General features: G+C 36.6%; 1 protein-coding gene across 1 annotated transcript in view; it reads right to left on the bottom strand.

Annotated features, from left to right (window-relative positions):
• Positions 1-5362: 5362 nt before the first annotated feature.
• TRPA1 (transient receptor potential cation channel subfamily A member 1) overlaps positions 5363-21183 on the bottom strand; it is a 33642-nt gene continuing 17821 nt past the window's right edge. Inside the window, exons 14-27 of the mRNA XM_088520317.1 lie at positions 20784-20950; positions 19800-19893; positions 19190-19249; positions 18685-18783; positions 17755-17825; positions 17164-17311; positions 14483-14572; positions 14113-14282; positions 11929-12058; positions 11592-11774; positions 10248-10316; positions 8292-8402; positions 7654-7751; positions 5363-6296 (exon numbers count right to left, since the gene is read on the bottom strand). Of these exons, the coding sequence (XP_088376443.1) occupies positions 6065-6296; positions 7654-7751; positions 8292-8402; positions 10248-10316; positions 11592-11774; positions 11929-12058; positions 14113-14282; positions 14483-14572; positions 17164-17311; positions 17755-17825; positions 18685-18783; positions 19190-19249; positions 19800-19893; positions 20784-20950 (1722 nt within the window). The 3' untranslated portion in view covers positions 5363-6064. The remainder of the gene's footprint in view (positions 6297-7653; positions 7752-8291; positions 8403-10247; positions 10317-11591; positions 11775-11928; positions 12059-14112; positions 14283-14482; positions 14573-17163; positions 17312-17754; positions 17826-18684; positions 18784-19189; positions 19250-19799; positions 19894-20783; positions 20951-21183) is intronic.

The raw sequence follows: 21183 nt of genomic DNA, 5'->3' as shown, positions 1-21183 counted from the left end.
CGAGATTGTTCTCCTTCCCAGCTTTGATCTCAAATAAAATATATGCATGAAACTACTACTTATCTTGCTCTCAGGACAACAAAAAAGGCACCTACATTTTCCTGAGTATTCTACCCAAGCTGAAGACGTAAGTCCAACTCTACCGTTTCCCACTAACTTTGAATATCTTCTTCTCTGATAACTTATTTGAATTTTGTTGGTAATCCTTGCTTGAAAACAGTTGGGGTGCTTTTCTAGCTATATTTATCCTTGTAGCTCAGCTGAGGCCTGGAGGATGCTGAAGGCAGCTGGAACGGGTGCTCACACAGCAGATGCAGTGGGAGAAGACGCTCAAAGCAAGGTGCAGGGCTCAGGGATGAACAGTCCAGAGGGATCACTGCCGGCGTGCCAAAGCAGTGTTTGGAAGCATATAGGTGAGAGATCCACACTTTATATCCCAGACTGTCTCCAGACAGGCAGCTTGGCTGATGAGAAAAAAATGGGATGCGTGGGATAAGCAGGGAAATGAGAAAGTGCAAGGCCGGGAGGACTGCTACGCAAACCATGCATGGTGCCCATGAAGGTCAGCAAGGTCTTTGCCAATGAGCAGAGTGACCGTTGTTGGGGAGTGCAAGTAGCAACTCTAAGGACACCCAAAAATCTTTTTAAAAACATATACGCACACATTAAAAAAAAAAAAAAAGCCATAACTCCGGTGAACAGTCTTATATTCTCTGAGTGTAATAGTCATACATACCCCAAAATAGAATATCAGGAATATTAAGAGTTAAAAATAAACATATTTTTTATCAACAAAGTCCCCAAAAGCAAAGATCCAGCAAAATTAGAGTTCATCCATTAAAATACCTGAAATAGCCCTTTGATTGAGTGCTAAGCAATAGCACCTTATTCTTACTAGGGCAAACTATTTCCTTCACTCTCGAGCACTCTATGTGCTTTTTTCGCAAAGCATTTCACGCTAGGAAAGTGTCACTATTCCTTGGCCTGAGAACCCCTGCACTTCATTAGAGGTGCCATGCTTCCATTTTTCATATACAGATGTGGACACCACCTTCAAGCTGATACAAGGAAGATCAAATACTCTGAAATGCACAAGCTCCTTTCCTCATGATACAGTAACAATTCCAACAATAACTTCTACATTTAGTCATTTAGTGCAACTATAATGCTCACAGACAGTGGGAAGGCATGCTGGGAATGTTAAAATTCAAATCTGCAGAAAGGGAATCAGTGTAACAGGCGAGAAGCTGTCCTGAACATTATGCCAATCCATCACAGCACCACGTTCACCCTTCCTCCTTGAATCATTCCAACAGCCATGGCGAGATCCAGGAATTATCATTAGGACTGAGCTCAGAAACATGCTTTCTGGTTTTAAAAATATAAATGATATTAGCTCTCCCAGATCTAGATTTAATGTCATTGGAGGTAGCTGAATTTGACATTTCTGTGAGCACCACTGGGATTCTCAGGCTGGCCTAATGGAGCCCTGGGATTTTCAGTCCTCTTTGAAGTGGCTACACTAATGTGTGGGTCACTCCCAGGTTCTCCCCTTTCTTTTCCAGGCCTGTTTGACCTTTCTCTTCTTGTCAATCCTCAGCTTCCTGCTACTGACTGATTTTAGGCTGCAATCACCTTTCTGATTAAAAAGATATTAACAATTATGAATAATAACAAAATAAGTAGTTATTGTTCACTTCTGAAGTGAATAGTTTTGCTTTCAAAGCTGTGATTCCCAACCATATAACCTAAAATGCCTTACTTTCCATCAGACACATTTCTTGCTGTCTTGATTTCTTTTCTTTGCTGAGATATCTCCCACATGAACTGATTTATAGGTCGGTTCCACCCAGTCGAAGTATCTTTGTACTGCTCTAAGATGCTGCTTTAAAGAATCAACTTTTTTTTCCCCCCATATCCTTTGCTATATTTTTTAGTTTCTCATTCATTTCAAAAGGAAATCTCAAAAGCACTCTTCTGCTTTCAGCAACTTTTCAGAGCAAGGTTTGCTACTTTTCTCCTTCTTTGTTCATTAAGGATAATGTGGACCTCGTCTATAAACCAATTTTCCCTACAGCAAGTACCATCTGCAGCTCAGGAAGGGCTACATTTTGCTCTCAGATGTTCTAAAAAGCCCCTTTTGCAGAAAGCTACAGGTAGGAAAATGTTACACGATAGAGTAAGGAGAATGCAAGGCTGAGCATTTCCTTAGAAACAAAACGAAAGTCAAAAAAAGACTGAGGTTGGTTTGTAGTTTGGCTCTGCCTTTGTTCCAGTAGTGTTAAAAGACACAACTATACACAACACTCAGTCCCATCTGTCCCAGCAAGGCCTCCTTTGGGGACTCCAGGGACATGGACAAAAAGATCTGGCATAACCCTGTCCTGCTTTTGGTGGGAAGAGGCAAGTCCAGACCACCTTCCTCCTTTCTTCGAGGAGGAAAACACTGCCCCAACTGCTGAGCAGCAGGAAATGAGCTGGAGTATTTACCTTCATGACAAGAAATACTTGATACGCAGGAGAGAGAGAAAAATATATATATATATAAATCCTAAATGATACTGACACATGGTTACAGAGCTCTTTGTACCCTGAATGGAGATTACGTGGTATTTCCATATATTCTGCTTTCTGTTCCGCAGAGATTAATAATTACAGTATTGATTATACTACACATGGTTTAACTTCAGCTAGTGAAGTCACTGCAACACTTTGGGTATTTTGGATATTTTAGGAAGGATTCCTAGCTTGCTTAAACTGTGAGCAGATCCTCTATATTGCAGATCCTCCTAGCACTGAGTGTCCGTACTTGCGAAACTGAAGTGGTTGATAAATACTGATAAATATAGATAAACACACTAGTCATAGCTTGTAGACAAGATTATAAGAACTAATTTCAGTTGAGTTTGAGAGATCAATCTGCGTTGATCTCTCTTTGTTATTTCAAAATATTAATGATATGATGGCATGATTTTTTATTAAATATGGTGGTACCCAACAGGATTGGATCTAGTGATCACTTGGATGACCCAGTTTCTTCAGCAAAGTCTACATAATTTTTAAGTAACTGGCATTTGTGTTCCTACTGATAAGACATGAATTAAGTTTCTTGGGTCTGTACTTCTCCATCTTTATTGGATATTTCTAAATATCACATGTCCATCAAATAACTATAGTGTGAGGATTTCCACAGAAAAGTAAATATCCGACCAAGTATTGGTATTAGCTAATTAAAAATCCCTTTTGTCTTTCTGAATAAAAACTGTTAACCAAGCATGGATTTTTTTCCTAATTTTCAGTTAATACTAGTACTTAGAATCACACTGGATTTCCAAGCTGTATGGTCACTTTTCTTTGTAGAAGAGCAGTTGCTCTAAAATTTAACAGGCTGTTAACTTGTTATAATAAATATGTTTGTTTACTATAATATAGTAAATAAAACACAGTGAAGCCACTGGGGGATCTGGGAAACTGCAAACAATCACCACCCAATGGTCCTCCGTGAAGGCAGACTGTTCACTGGCTTATGGTCAGCTTTGGATGTGTACCAGGGGAAGAATGGATATGCTTATGCATACTTCCCCCAGAATGAAGCTGCTAAATGAATGAAAGCAGATAAACTTAAGAACAAAAATAGAAAATATTTCTAAAATTATAAGTTAAAAGCTCAGAAGAACTTAAGTCTCTATCTCAAGAGGCTGCTGTGTATAAATGCCTCTGGGCTCTGCTTAAAGAGGCTTGAGAGGCTCAAACCTTAAAAGTGCAGATGATGGCTACTTTCTTTCACTTGCAAACTTGCTGTTGTTACTATTCACTTAAAACTATGCATTTGAGGCTCAATTTACTTATCAGAAAGTGTTATCACTCACTGCCATCTAGTGTTAATTGTACAGACTGTCAGGAATTTTCAGATGACTTTTCTGGCTTTAAGAATGAAGACCTGTGTTTTTACAAAATTGGCCTCAACATCCTGGCACCCGTTGCCGCTGATGGGGCTGCAGATGTGCAGCAGCGCACAAAAACTGACACTTTGTCACTGAAATATACTTGACTTTAGAGGCCACAGAGTAATTTGGACATGCAATTCAGATTTTACTTCTTCGCAGTTCTTCAGTATTTTGAATTAATTACTTCTTCAGTGATTATTTTCTTGATTCTATACTTCACGTACTGTTAGACTCGATACCACCAAGTAACATGTGACATTCAAAGTATGGTATTATTGGAGATCTTCAAGACCTGCCTGATTGCGACCCTGTGCTCCGGGTATCCCTGCTGGAGCAGGGGTTTGGACTAGATGATCTCTAGAGGTCCCTTCCAACCTCAGCCGTTCTGTGATCTTGCTGGTGCTCTTCCATCTCGCTCTCCATTTCACGCCCACGCGACTTCTCCTGCCGCCGTCCCCCAGGGTCCCCCCGGCAGACCGCAGGGCACCGCCGCACGCTTCCCGCCGCAGGTTCCTCACGCCCCCGTTATGCCGAGAACGCTGGAGCTGCCCCACTCTCTGTGCACCACATTGCTTTCCTCTCCGGTGTGCGAGGAGGAGGGGGACACGCCAGATGTCAACAGCAGAGAGAAGGCAATTGGAGGGCAGGAGGGCTTCCTCCTGAGGAAGGCTCTGGGGCTCCCCTGAACACGTCTTTGGATACACTCATACAGCAGCGCTAATGTCCATGTCCACGTCCCATCTTACTGCCTGTATGGAGCAGCCAAATACCAATTTTCTGCCTTGTCTTACTCAAGACTAATTTTATGCAGTTGCATTTTAATGCAAAACACCTATTTGTTTTTTCTTGTTTTGGTGGTGAAATCACAATGGAACTTCAGATTTAAATAGCAAACATCTTCAGTTATACCTGGTACAGATTTATGCCACAGAATTCAAAGACTGATGAATCTTGTTAGTGAAATGAACTCCAAAGACCTCCTGACTCTCTACAGGTGCCTCTGACAATAGACAGTAATGTCTTTCACAGACATTTTAAAGTACAAATCTCACAAATCAATGGGGCATCTTCCTATTTTTTTTGTGAGGACTGGACAATTTCCGTGTTATGTGAATATCCCTGTTTATAAATAAGAGGAATATAGTTTTTCTTTATATGGAGAATTAAAGTATAATAAGTGCTTAAAGATAAAGTGTGAATTCAAAGGCAGACCACGGAATATTACAATCACATATTTCCATAAAGTTAGGTACAAAAAACAGAACGTAAGGTCAGGTACTTAAACACTGTTTAATTCATGTTTATTTCTACATTTCATACATTACTGTATATTACATAATGCACTGAATACCCAATAAATAAATAACAGAACCAAAGTGCAGATTAAAGCAGCAAGGGCAGTTCTTCAGACACCAGGAACGCCAAAACCACAGCAGCAGCACAAGGAAGTGTAAGCTGTAAATGACTTAACATCAGCATGTCCTTCTACCACTGCTATATTCCTGCTAGTCCAAACTATCCCTCCAGGAATTGCAGTTAGTTATCCACAGGAGAAAAGAGTCCTTCTACTAACATTGTATTTTCATAATCTATTTATTTCTTACCTTTCAGGCCTGATCCTGCAGTCCTTACTCAGCAAAACTCCCAAAGCAGCTTGTCAGCTTAGTTCCTCACTTTTTCTTAATGCTGTATGAAACCTATTTGCTCTCTCAAAGGGCAGAATACTAGACGAATTAGAGCTTGAATTTCTGATAAAAATATTTGTAACAGAGATCAATGCAATTAAATACATAATCAAGAGTGTCAGGGCCAGATCCAGCACAGACTTAGCCAGAAGCCTCGGGAACTGCCGGCGCAGCAAGGTTGGCTCTGGTGAGTTAGGCACTTTCATGATCGGGCAGCCATTTGGGGGATCCCAGTTTTGGATGTAGGCATCTTCAGGCTGCTTAAAGGCTGTTTTGGACACCTACATCCATTTTCTTTTGGACCAGGCCCTATTTCTATACTTGAACACATGATGTACCACAGTAACATATGCACAGACATTAAGAGAAGTGACCCTAACACAAAATAAAATAAAAATATATATATAATACAACATGATCTCATAGCCATTTCTAGAAGAAGCTATTGTTCTTTTCTGTGCTTGGGTTAGCCACGTTTGTTTTAACAGCTTTTAATACTGTATCCCATTTACTATTCTTCTGTTCTAACTGTCGTTTCCTAAACTTGTGCTGAAATAAATCATTGCTGTCTTCATCCTCAGCCTCTGACACTATCTCCATTTTCTGTATAATCAGTTTAAGGAGGTCGTGCTGCTTTTCCAATAGCGTTGAAATATCTTTGAGCCTAAAACAAAAGAAAAATATGCATATAGCAGGCTTCATCATTTGGTTTCAAAGGACATTTTAGTCATTAAAATTACAGGTGCAAAACATCTGACAGCCTTCAGCTTCACTCTTCTGCTAGTAAAGAATATTCTCCAGAGAATTTCTGCAATTCTTATAGGTACAGAGCTTGCATCAGGCCTACACAAGACGTATTCTTCTTCTTATCTTTTTTAAAAAATGAAGAAATAGGAAGCATAAGAACAGCAGCATAAGAACATTTATAGCTAGAGAAAGGTGATCTATAAAGTATAATCTCATATATTTGACAAACAAGTAAATATATTTCAAAACATGTGAAAAACCTAAGAATTTTAACATTCCAGCAACTAGCTAGCATTCATAGAAGGAAAAAAAAAAGGCAAAAAAGAGTATGTCCTCAGGTCTGATTGTCACTATCTTCAGTTTTGAGCTCCAACAATTCAATGTATGAGCTTTTCAAGCAGTATTTTCAAAGGAGAAAACATAATATTCCATAGTGTGCAGCTGTGCCAAATAATTTCAAATTTTAGAAGAAAAAAAATAGTTCTTTCCCCTTCTCTTTGGGAAAAAAAATGTTCATTGATGTGGCATGGATTTCAAAAAAAAAAAAAAAGAAAAAAAAAAAACTTGTTAAATTCTATGGTTTGACTACAGCTCTTAAGGAAATATTCTCACACACTCTCTACTATTGCAGTTAGTCCTGCAAAAAATGTTTAAACTGAGTATGTGCTGGGAGAAGATTTTAGTAGACAAAGAAAAGAGAGAAAGAGAGAGCGGGCAGAAAGAGAGAGATTTCCTAGCTGTACATTGACTGAAAGCTTTTCTGCAACCATCCTTATGGATATATTGATGAATAAGGAAAAGGCTTCTAAGGCTTTGGGAAACAGGCGATTTGTTTGTCAGGCCAGCAGTCCATTTTTGGGAAATCACTTTGAAGTAGATTTCCCTGTCTAACCATTGGGAGATCAACTATAGATTGTGCATATTTATAAAACAGTCAGAATTACATTTACTGTAAGTTTAAAATGTCTTGTACAGCTCCATACACAAACCTCTAATCGCGAAATCAAAGGGTCTTTTCTCATATAGGTTCACTTTAATGAGCTAAGAAACCCATGCTCTTTTTCTGCCTTGGGAATAAAACCTCACATTTTGAAATACATTACAGAATACCAAGTACTAAGACACTGTAGTGATGGAACTTAATTAACTTATAGATACATTTAATTTTATTTTTGTGTACAACAAGGAATCTTACAACCCTGTTGTTAAATAGGACTATCTATGCAGTATTTGCTCCACTTACTAGTACAGTAATAAAATAACACAACAAATACCTGTATTTCTGCTTCAGAACTTCCAGTTCTAGACTTGTATCAGTGCTCTGTGCATATGTGGTAGAGTCCTCACAGCCAAAGCAGTACTGGAACACGCTCTAAAGGCAACACATGAACCAAGCTGAAATCACCTGCTACCATTTGACAACACATTAGAAACCCCAAATGGGTGAGCCATAAAAGTCTCTGCCTTGGTGTTAAAGTTGAAAGCAGTTTCTGTTATGAAGTTATTTTAATTGTAATAAAACTATGCAAAAAGACTTTGCAAAATGGTGTTTAATCAGCAAATTCAGGCTATTAACAGGAGTTAAAATGAAAAGTAAACAAATAATGGAACAAATGTCAAAAAGTAATGGTTACAAGTTCAATCTAAATAACTTCTTTTAGCTTATGCCTCCTAATAAAAATCACAGATCACTGACAACTCACACATCAAATATCTGAACATATCACGCTGCACTGAAGCCAATTTAGCATTTTCACAGAGGATGCTGCATATCTAATCACACTTCCACTGATATTAGCTTATGACTGATCTTGATTAACACATCGCTCCTAGCACTCCAAGTACATACAAATCATACGTCTACCATATTGCATATAGGAAGAATACCTTGCTCTAAGATTTTCCATCTTACCATAAATCCACAGTATCTTGGTCTGTTGGGATACACAGTGATTGATTCCTGGTCCACTCGACTTAAGAACCAAAATGGCAGCTTCTTCTCCAAGTTTGTGTGAAGATTGACCTAAACATATTTTTCATTCAGAATGTAATTATTCTCTTCGGATTAAAAACACATGATCATGAGAAAAGAGCCATTAAGTCACTATCTTCTATTACTAGATTTCAAGTCCCAGAGGATACCTACACCGCAAACGGTGGTGTAATGTTTAAACAATCGAGCTCAGACATGAGACATTCCCTCATCGGAGCAGTAGGGAGTTTCTTAGCAGGGATAATTATTCCACATAGGTATGTACTCTTATAACTAAACTGATTCCAAAAGTGAGATAGCTCTTCTATAATGGCTTGAGTCTCTGTTTACTATATTGAAGGTTACAGCATAGAATTATAGGGCAGAAATGATCAAGTCCATAATATCATACCCACAGAATTGGAAATCAATTTATAACGAAAAGGAGAGTGATCATTCTATCTTTAATTCTGCTTTTACTAGGTTATGAGAGAGCCTGTAGAGATTAAGATGCCTATGAAAAGCCCATGGGAACGGTTTTCCCAGGGATAGAACAAAGGTGTTATATATATGACTGCCTTTTCAGGTGATGCTACCTCTTCATTCATTCTAAAATTCCTACAGAAATACTAACGTATATTTATTACCTTAAAAGAAAAAGATACAAAGTACAAGCCTATTTCAGACAACCATAATCCTGTCAAACCTATGGAAGGTCTCAGGCTTCATAAAGATTTCATGGCACGCTGTGATATTGCAAGACACAGTCTTTCCTGAAGATTCTGTTTGCCAAGAAATACCTCAACAGGCGAAAAACATGACCTGCTTCAAGAATTGCCCTTAAATCCCTGATTTAGTCACTTGTATTTCTAGCAAAAAATACCTCTGCCAAGAAATAGCTCTTGGGAGGCAGCTTTATGCTAAAAGGGAATCGATCCTCTAATCATGTCCTTGGGCATTCTGTGTCTGCATACATCTCTCCTTTCTGCTCTGGAGTAAGCAGAGCCACCAGGGAGCACATGCAAAACGCTCCCTACATCAATTTTACAAATGCTCGGGTCTTCCCCCAATACAGACTTCAAGTGGAAAACTTCAAGGTATTATAGGGACAGATACTTTCTCTGACTATGGCAATAAAAAGGAATCTTTACTTTTTATTTAACAGCTGTATATTTTGTGCACTTCCAGCTGTGAAAGTCAAACTTGACATACAAATTCACATGGAAAAAATGTCAAAACTATACTGCAAAGTTAGAGTTTGTTAAAAGGAAAACTCTACAAAGTCATGTTGCTGGACCTAGACCTAACATATAAGCAAAAAGGACTCCATTTGCAAAAGCTAACTCTACAATATTTAAGATACACATAGCTTTAAAAAGTATACACACTGCTAAATTCTTCTGTTTTCAACAGAAATAATGTTAGGCGCTATTTGCAACTTTAGGTATCTATATACATTTAGAAATATGACCCTAAGATCCTTTGTTATGTTTGGCATTGCAGAGTTGTCTCCTCAGAACACAAATTGAGCGCCCCTGTATATTGCAATGAATTCGGAGTCCCTCTGATTTCTGTGAACTTCAACATTCTTCCTACTCCATCAACTCATCTTTAAAAGACAACCTTCTGATTTCAAACATTATATTAACTTCTTTTGAGATTCTTAAACTCATTAAACTGACTCTTCAAAGTTCTCAAAAGTGCATTTGCCTATTAAAAATAATTCCTTTAAATGACTCACATGACTGAAAATGAGAATCAGAATAGGAAGACCATGTTCATTAATCTGTTTTACAGAGATGTGAAGTAGTTTAATCCTAAATTAGCTAATTATCTGGACAGTGCCGAAATAATATTTACTTTCTATAGCTGTTGCTCCTATGACATGTTACTTACCTGCATTGCAATCCTTTTCAGAGCTGCATATTTTTGCACTTCAGCTATATCCCCAACAGCCAAACCAATCTAAAAATACAGAAGAGGATCAAAGGACTATTATACTCACTACTTTTTCAAAGTCTGTGACTTTACTTGTATTTCTCTTTCACAATTGAATCCAAAATGACTCAAGTTAAATTTGCTTTGTTTCACTCAAATCTGGAAACACCTTTCTTCTTTGCATATTTGAAAAATCCATATCAAGAAACACAGTATTTTTTTTTTTAAGATCAACTATCTAGCTATCGCTAACACAATAAAGAGCTACTTTAAATGCTAAAAATAACATTAATTCTTTGTGGTTCTTCGTGACTACTGTTGTGCTAAATACAAGCTGAATCTCAGATGAAATAGGATCAGGGCAACACCACAAATCCCAACAAAACCCTGAACTGTTTGGTTTTCATAGTCCAGCTCATGTAAAAGCCTATTCTCCTACCAAAGCTTTTGCTCAATGGAATGTGACTGAAGATGAATTACACATCTATCCTGTTTTCCCTACGACAGTTTTCTGATTGTTTTGTTTTGCTTCAGCCTCATTTCTTTGTTTTTAACAAAACAAAACTGCTGAAAGATATATTCTGCCCAACAAGGATCTGGGTCTTTGCTTTTTTTGTCATTGTCAATGCTAGGGTCCAGTGACAAAATACAGTGAATGGTTAAAGAACTGAGGCTATGTCTGGGCTTTGGAGCAGGAATGTAACTAAGATCTCTCCAAGTCATGGTTCTCCAGTTGTTTCCATCAGGATCTCATATCAAAATATGGCAGCTCTAAATCAAGCATGGCTTTGGAAACCAGGGTCATTCTTTGACACAAAGTTAGATTAAAATTAGAAAATGTTGGTTCTAAATCACTCCAGAGTCCTGCAAACTCTCAGGTCTCATATTTCTTCTAGGGACAGGGTAAAGCCAGAGTGATGCAGGAGACACCAGAGGACTATGCCTCAGGAAAGAATAAAAATATTTTCTTCTGCTTTTTGTGTACCTTTTCATTAACCTAAAAGAATATTTTTCTACTCTCTGATAGAAGAGGGTCATATTTCTGTCTGCTCTAGAGATGCGTACAGAAGGCAGGAAAGACTTTCCTGCATACCTTCCCTGGCAGCTGAACAAATTCTATCAATCAATCACAGATGTTCCCTAAAAATGTATAAGATTAACTTTGCAACAGTTGGAACAACTATGGAAAAATACTTAAAATAGTAAATAGGAAGAAAAACGAGCCAAAAGAAAGCTATTCTACATACTAATACTGTACATGAACCTGGGTATAATCACTTTTGTGTATTAATGAATACTTACTAGCAAGTTCATCAGAAGGATTGGAATAAGTAAGGTAAAGATAATGAGAACTGTGTAACTCAGAAATGGATATGGCAATTCATTGCTTAGTAATGGATCAAGGAAAGCATCATGATAATTAATGTCTCCCAGCATCATTGCAAATGTCTTCATGACAGAAAGCAAAGGTGTGCTATAGGTTTGCTGCAAAAGAAGAAATTTAAAAAAATCAGTAAAAAGCAAAACTACAAGATTTATAAATAAGCTCCCCTTTGAAATTCTCAATCAAAGCGTGATATCTGTAATTATATTAAAAAAAAAAAGAAAAAAAAAAGAAAAACTATATCATGCAACTAACCTGTGAACCCAAAAGGACAAAGAAGCTGAGTCCAAAGGCCAATATCAGGAAAAAGAAAACAACAGCAATTCGAATCAAAGTCCTCAAAATTTCCCAGAACATGACAACATAGATGCCGTAATTTTCAAATCTAGGAAATAATTCAGTGTGAAAGATAACCAAAATTAAGTATCAAACCAAGATTCTTTTACAGTTACATACATAAGATAGTAAGTGATCCCAGTTTTCATGTGTGATAACAGACATTTAGTCTCTCTGAGGCATTCTGAGATGGTCTAACAGTCTGTAATTTCATGCCCAAAAGAATGCAAATAATCTTACTTATTTACTCGGTAACTTCAACTGAGGGATCTCATATTTTAATACAATAAAGCAGTACTTGTCAGAGATATTGTTTTTCATGGATAATATTTTTTTTTTGTCCATAGTCACAGATAGTACAATACAGTAGGACAACTGCTGTATGCAGCACAATAACACAAAGAAAATTTTCAATTTTTGATGTTTTTAAATGTCAGTTAGTAACCAAAACAGGATGCACAAACCAGATTGCTTTATAAGATTTTTCTTTTTAAGAACTCTGGCTTACACTTGATAATATGTCACTACGAATTACAGAAAAGAAACAAACAAACCAAAAATCCCCACGCAGGAAGAGGAGCAGAGGATAGTTTTAAGTTGCCTGTATTTCCAACAAGTCTGCCCTCTGGTAAGCCTCTCCTAGTCTTGGTTTAAACATAAACCAGATATTGGAACATGAGTTGTCATAAAGCAGATTAAGTTCCTTCTTCCCAAATAAGAAATTAGGAATTTATGTACTCTGCCAAATTCAGGGACCAGATGACTGTTTTATGCCATAACAGTAGCAAATGAGAAAATCCTTCCATAGAGTTTTCTCCCTGAAATATTATGTGTGAGGTTGAAAAGATCAGGCTGCAGGTAAAACAGGCCTAATCTCCTACCCTGGTTTCTATTAGGCAAAATTCCACTGAGGTCAGTGGAGCTATAGGTGGCTTCCAGAAAAGCCTCATTGAGTTAGAAGAATTATGTGTAGAGAACCTGTGAAGTTGAATAACCAATGCTCAGGGAAGGAAATCATTTTAGCTAGTAGAGAAGAAAGGATGGACAATCTCTTTTTTGCTGTTTTGTTTTGTTTTATGGTTTAGGTTCAACCCCCTTTTGCCCACAGAACACCTCAAAGGAGAGAGGTATCAAGTCCATTCATTAGTCATCCAAAGTCTGACACAGGCAGGACAAAGTTTGTCATAAACCTACCAGCTCTTTATGGCACTACTGCTGCTTACAGAGCTTGCCCTGACTGTGGCCTTAAACATTGCAACTACAGTAAAACACTCCTGAAATTACCCAGCAAATGCTGTGCTTGTCTTCTCATCTCACATGGGCAATATATATGGACAAGTGCATATATACACTAAGAACGAGAAGGGCAGTGTTACTGCACACAGTCCTCCTTAAAGTGTGAACAGCTTCAAACCTTTTTTTTTTTTTTTCTGTTCACATACATTTCATCTCTGTGTAAGGCACTCCCACCAAGGCACAAACATGTTTTATTAGATTTAAGCACTACAGCCACCCTGTTTTTCCCCACCTCCCAAATCTCCTCAAGTCCTAATCTACCAGTGATTGCATCAAGACCATTCAAGACAATTATGAGCCCTTATATAAACCAAGTTGATAATCTCACCCATTTTATTTCCTTAGGACAGTGAGGGTGTAGAAAACTGAGGTTTACCACTTAATCTACAAATGATAAGAGACATTACCTTGTTCAAGGCATCATCAATAACAACAAAATCTTCCTTTTATTTCCTTTTCCCTGTAGTATTTAATGTATTTTGGGTTGATTGGCCTTTTTTTTTTTTAGAGATAATGAAATAATTTCTAAAAGTATATAACATTGGCGTTGCTTACATAACACAAAAATACACACAGTATTATTTTACTTGCCATAGTAAGCTTTGTGAAACTCAACAAGAAAAACACCAAAACCTAAATTATAGTTCATCAGAAGAAAAATAAAAACAACTTAAGGTCCTAATCTGCAAACCTATATAGTTAGAAGCAGAAATAGGGCTACCAAATGTGATCAGTTGACTTCTAGTACGTGTAAAACATCTGAAAATTATACAGGATGCTATTGTAAAGTATGTAAATATTTATTACCGTTGAAGGTAAAGCAAGAAGTTCATCCAAGACAAGTATACAGCAATTGCTCCACATTCCCACTGCAAATGAGCTGGTGTATTAATAAATAAAGAAGACACAAAAATTATGCTTGTAGTATAAATTGTCCAGTCCAGTAGATTGGAGTAATCCAACAAATATTTCAATTTCTAGGATTTAAGAGAAACAGATGCATATTTACAAGTCATTCATCACTAATGGACTGAATTTAATAATATTATTTAAATCCTCTTCTCTCTTTTAATCTTATTTGTAACAATTAAAGAAAAATCAGATGCCATTCAATATCATTAAAACTATGCAAGCATACTTTCATTAATGTGTATAGACTATTTCTGTATATATTTACCTGCTGAATGAGCTGAAATATTTCTTTGCAGATTCCCAGTAAACTCATAATTAAAACTAAACACATACACACCCTTGTGAAATATGAATCCTGAAACACAAATCACAGACCACAGAAAAATTTAGAAATCTGTAAATGAACAATCTTTAGTTAAACTCTACCTACTTCATACACATTATACTACCACCCATTATTTTATCTGTTAACTTGCTTCTGATTAACTTCTCATTGCCATCTGAATTCTGTTCTACTAATGTTTATAGTCAAATCCATGCCATGTGTATTGTTGTTAAGTAATTCAAACCAAGAACAAAATGTTTGGCATTCCCATGATAAACAGCTGGTGCACCAATTCCTTTCGACTACTTCAGCTGGGGAATTGAAATTGCAGTAATTAGGCCACTTTTTCAGTGATGTAAAGTCTTTACAAATTCTTGTAAGTCAAGAAGTGCCTGAGAGAGGCGCATACAATGATGGTGAATTTCATCCTTACTAAACAAACTGTAAAGCTGATTTCCCATCTGAAGGGTTGACTGATTCATGGCTAGACCATAAATTCCTAAATTTACTTTTCAGTGATGCTGCAATACACATCTGCATACACACTGCGCTAACCCTCTCTAAACTAGGTAAGAGGACTTTACCAACATTGTGTAATGCTGTGCTCCTACAGAGATGCAATTGCCCATTCTATTCCCATTACTGGGTCATTACGACGTTGCTTCCTTCACTGCATGACACTGCACACAAGTGATTTTTCTTGCTTTAATCTCTCAGGCAGCCCCTTCACACTGCTGTCCTGTTCATTGGCTCTGCACTAGCTGGCATCATCACTGCTCAGCCAAGCACTGGGCTCTGTCTGTGCTCCTTCCACCTAGTCTCTGATGTCCCACCAGGCTGCATCAGCCTCAAGTCACAGCTCTGGTTTGTGCAGCTCTTCTCATGGGGAGCTGGTGCAGCATCAATTCTTCCAGTCCTGCCTTCTGAAGCTTTCAGAATGCTCTAGCTACTGCTCTGGGCTTGATATTTTCATGTATCAGGATACCCAGGTGAACTTTTTATATTCTTTGAGTTTATCTTATTTCATATTACTATGAAACTTGCAGCAAATCCCTTTGAGCTCCTATTGCAGTTGTATGTTCTTTTCCCCAAAAGAAGAACTACAAAATATCTGTCTTGATTTTTTTTTTCCCAATAACCTTGGCTTTAGTGATATATTCACCTATTTGAAATGAAGAATTTGAAAAAAATCATCTCACAACTGACTTCTCACCACTAACACCAGCACATCATAGTTTCAGGGCTAACGACACAGGTTTTCTTCTCAGAATACACTACTTCGTGCCTCTTGGAGGCAGAGCTCTGTCACTCTCCCGTTCTTCAACTGGACACAGGAATATAACACTGAGTTTGAGTTGTTCATAGGAACCATGGAATCACAGGTTCAAAAAACAGCAGTACTTGCGGTTTTACCCTCTCGGTGTCTTACAGTATGCGGCTCGGTGACAACTCGGCCTTCTTGAAAGCCAGAATACAGCTTAATTTTAAGGAAGGAGACACTTACAAAAGGACACTGGTCAGTTGCACCAATGTCTCTTTTCTAAAGTCCCATTCCCCTATAGCTGAGGGCCTGGCAAGTCTAACTTGTTCAGTTCAATATAGTGCCCTAATTACCCCAGTTTCGGCTTCTGAAAAAAAGTTTGAGCTTTTCTCTTAACAACGCTGGTACAGCTACAGAGGACAGGTTTCTCCTGAGACAGGGTCACCCTTGCTTGCTTTCCTTATGGATCAGCTAAAGAATAACTTCCACTGAATCTGTATCACCAAACAGCTCATATACAAAGTTCATATATCCTTACAGAGTACCCCCACATCTACAGTAACTTTGAGAATCAAACATTCAAAACTCAAAATGATGCACAGGTACTCTGTTACCTAATCAAGCTCTTCGTTTTGAGATGTCATCGCGACTCCACAATGGTAGTCCCTCATTCACATTTTGGAACACAATTTTTCCTAATTCTTTTGAAGTTTATGCATAACGATTCCAGGAAACATCCTACCCCCTTAAAGACCTTTCTTGGAGCGCTCCACAAATACCTTGTTACATTCTGCAGTTACACGCCTCGCTACCATGAGGGCTGCCTATATACAGGCTGGCAAAATGTATTCTACCTTAGCTTCATATTTTACAAGTCTAACAGAGAAATATTGCGCATGTAAGGAAAGTAATATACAGACAGGCAAATAAAACTGTATCTGAATGCTCAGATGCACTTTATTTAATGATGATTGTTTCTATGTCCAATTTATAATATGTAATGTCCAGTTATTTTGGCTAATCATTAAAAAAGACATAAAAAGCTAAAAAAAAATCTTCTATCCTTTCATACTTAAATATGCTTTCTTCTTCTCAACTTTAAGGAAATGTTCACTTTAAGGAAAAGACTGAAATAACCATTCACAAAAATTAAATTTACAGAAAAGAGATTAAAAATAAGAAATTTTAGCTACATAAACTGTTGCTGAATGCATAAAAACAAGCACTTTGATTTTATTCCTACAGTTGATAGATAATAAATGTAGAAAATGATTGAGAAATATTTTCAAATGATTTAAATAACTGGTCTCTTCCAATAAGAATCATAAGCATATTGTCACTAATAGAAAAACCCCAGTACCTCATATTCTAATGGTCTTGTTTCATAAGTTTCTGTTCCATTCAAGGGTCTTCCTGGCTGTATGTGGGTGACGAGAAGAGTCAGTGGGATGAGACCAAGAGAATATATTCCTAAATTCATTAGATGTGCTCGAAACCCGTAGGCCATCCTTGAAAGCAAAAATGTTAACATTTGAACAATTTACAAATTGAGAAAATCAAGGATTTAAATTTCATGGCAAACAATGCTTCTACTCTGAGGAAATAAACATTTCTTCAAGTTGTGCATGGACATAAGGCATTAGTCATTCTGATGATTTGCTCATTTTCTGTCTAATTCAGTGATAATATTACATATTCTTGCAAAAAAAGTGAAAGCAAAAATGATGGTGGTCACCTCCGTAAATCTCTGAGAGTCATTTATGAAGTTCTATGCAGTATTTTGTATGATAGTCAGCAGCATATTTTAAATATTTTTATGAGTGGTTACATGGAAAATACATTTTTTTAATATGACACTAAAAATACATGCATCCAGTGCACAGCTTTTAGGTATCACAGCTGCCAGTGTAACCTGCAGTAGTGTATTTTGTATACATTAAAACACACCTACCATTTCATAAGCAAATATTCTTTACATACGGGATGACTCAGTAGCTCCATGCGATTGTGGCGTACCATGGCCTACAAAACAAGAGTAAAAGGATCAAACTTAGCTTGTGTAGTGGAGCAAAATGCTCCCAAAACTGGCTAAACCACCTTTGTCATTTGAAGACTAGCCCAATCAAAAGCACAGCGTGTTTATGTACTATGGCCCAAATCTACTACTAGATTGTTATTTGACTACCACGCCATCCACCTTTTCTCATGAGGTTCTGTCTTTAAAACTAAAAAAGAAAAATCATAACCATACAAAGACAGTATATTTTGCAAAATAAAAATAAGACTCATAATTGTGACATTTTTCAGGTTGGGAGCTATAGATGAGAGATAATCTTGCTTTTCTAGTTATATTTAACTATAATATATTTATTCATTATTAAACAACACACCCAGTCTAATTACCAATAATAAGCTCAAAAGAGGTGATCAAATAAAGCCACTGAAGTCATTCTTTAAATGAATTCTGACAAAACTTACGGGAACAGACTGACCATGTTTAAGAACTACCGATTTTTTAAGATACAGAATATATTTTTCAATTAGCATATGAAGAAAAGAAAGTGAGAGCACATCAGTTTTGTCATTTTTCATTGTCTTATATTCCCATGACTGGTCACTATAATGACAAGGTATAGTGTACTGTATCTGTGTATAAAGTATGTTCTCTTGAAACATTATTAGCCGCTCAAATAACTAACAATTTCTATCTAAACCTAACATAAATGTTATTTGTTACTTAGATTATAAATACTTTGTCCTGTATGCCATTCCAATATCCCAAAGCTCTACATATTTCGAGAATTATCATGATGAAAAAATTCCAAACCCTTGAAGTTAAGTCCAAGATAGCATGGATTGATGTAAGAGTAAAATGACTTACATTTAAAGTGGTAAGTGGCTCATAAAAAATCTCTTCATCATCCTTAAATTTCTTGTTAAGCGTCAGAGGACACTGGAGATATCTGAAGTTATATTCAATCTGAATAATAGAGATACCAGCATTACATTAAGACAAAATGCCACTGAAAAGTGTCAGGATTCAATGAAGTATATTTTAAAATTCATACCAATACTGAGGTTTTTGTGACAAATGCATATTAAAAGCACAGATTCAAAATCAGGTATTAGTGAATAACTCCTGAACTATCCATGATGCATCAAATGTACTAGCTGATTCCAACTTACATCATGATTCTTGTAAAACTGCAGAAAATACTTAAGAGATAGTAAAACCTAGTATGGTATCAGTAGCCAAATGTTTGACAACTTTCTAACTTAAAGATTCATTGCTACTAACATATTGCTACAGACATTGCGACATGTTGCAGCCTAAAATGATAATTAACTTTAATACATACTGTCTTCACATTTTTCCCCCCACTTACATAGAAGTCTCGACTCGTCTTTTCTTCTGAAGACTCAATTATGCAGTTATCCAAAACGAGCTTTGAAGATGAACGAGAAAGTAAATTAAGGTGATTACTGATGACAGTCATTAGGAAAGAATACAAAATGCATGCATCTGAAGAAAACAATCTTCAAAAGTACGGAATCAGGTTTTATGGCATTGAATGCAAGAAACTTTACAAGTGTAAAATGTGAAGTATTTATTTACACGAAATATCAAGTTATTTGATATTTTAGCCAAAAAGTTTTTTTTTTTTTTTTTTTTGACATTGGTTTAGTATTTAATGAGAAGGTGGAGAAACACTGCTACTGGTTTGGATTTCAATTCTCTTATCTTTTTATACTCAGCTCACTTTTATACTCAACTCCATTAACGTCAGAAACTTAAGACTTCCAGAAATAAGAAATTAAAGTGAGCTATCTGCAAGTGTTAGTAGAATAACTGAATTTATTCATCTATGAATTGATATTATTATTTTAGTGTTTGTGAGTGTTTAGGGTTAGTGAGTACTGCATTTGGAAAAAAATAACACAAGGTGCAACATAACTAGAGCTTTTCTATAGTCATTTCTTAGTGACTAAACTTACTTTAAGTGATTCAGGAAGATACTCAACCATTTCCAACAAAGGACACTTATTGGCACTAGAATAGTGAGAGAAGGTCAAAACAGCTTCTTCCCATCTGCAAAAATGCATTGAAGTAACAGAAAATGAATTGATTGCTTCTTTTTAACATGAAATTGATTTTAGATAATTTGAGTTTTATTTAAGGCATTATCTCGCAAATCACAGCCAATAATACATTTATACGTCAGAAAACCAAAAATCATATGCTAGGGAAGTAATTGAGTAATGCTCTGGATTCCTCCCTAAGAACGATTCATATTTAATTCTGTTCTCAAATAAAGAGAATTGTTTCAATAACACTAAGTCCTTCTCAAGAGCTGATGTCTTTCTCTGTACTCCATATGAACCCTGAACTAAAGCTGGCAACGTGGGATACAATATTAGGTGGGTAATAGTGAATTTGGTAAAATACTTGCTGTCTTCCTGCAACTTTTAGCAAAAGATGCAATCTTTAGGGTGACATTTTTACTCCAGAAATGGGACTTAGTAGGCTTGGCAACATTTTTATACGAAAACATTCTAAACTGCAAAGAACTTACCACATTTTAAATATTTGCAACATATTTAAAACAACAACTTTAAATCAAGTCACTTGAATTATATCAATTGTGTTTAAAATTCTGTATGTATATATTTATTCCATGGAAGGTCAATATTCTCTATGTATGAAGAGGAAAAACATGGGAGAAGATTATGTATTTCTTATGGCCCCTAGGTGTTTTTCTTATGGAAACATTCAACTTAACATGGAAAGGAACTGCCACATAACTGATCCTCATTGTAATTAAACCATTTTAATGGGTTTTTAGACCACAATGCCAGAACTTTAAAATAGGCACTTAAATCATTTCATTAAACCACAACTTTCCAGAACTTAAATTAACTGCAAATAAAAAAGTTGGATGGCAGGAAGTTACCTTGAAAAGCATTTTCTGTTTACCTTACCTTTTGTGCAGAATGACAGCAGATACTACATCTTTCCTCCTATTGTGTATTGCTTCATGGAAAAAAGAAGCTACTGCTTTGTTCAACAGAATTTTTGCACCGTAGTCAAGAAGAAGTCTTACTGCTTTTGCATGTCCCTCTCTTGCAGCTAGGTGCAATGCTGTGTTCTGTACAGAAAAGGAGTAGAACAAAGCATACATGTGGATCATTTTAAAACAATGCATATTTCAGTTTATTTTCCATCATCAAAAAGTCACAGTCTGTTCTTAGCTGCAAGTTCTCAATGCTTTTACTAGCAACATTAAAACACAGAATCTCTTCCTAGAGATTCTTATGGAAATTACAGAAAAGTTCCTTATTCCATGTCTACAGCAACAAGAGTGTTAAAATCTGAAGAGGA

This window comes from Tinamus guttatus, unplaced genomic scaffold (assembly GCF_059628265.1).
Source record: "Tinamus guttatus ecotype Peru unplaced genomic scaffold, ASM5962826v1 Tinamus_guttatus_pri_ptg000086l, whole genome shotgun sequence".
Classification (NCBI taxonomy): domain Eukaryota; kingdom Metazoa; phylum Chordata; class Aves; order Tinamiformes; family Tinamidae; genus Tinamus; species Tinamus guttatus.
The sequence above is the reverse complement of the archived record's forward strand: the minus strand, read 5'-3'. Positions and strand labels throughout refer to the sequence as shown.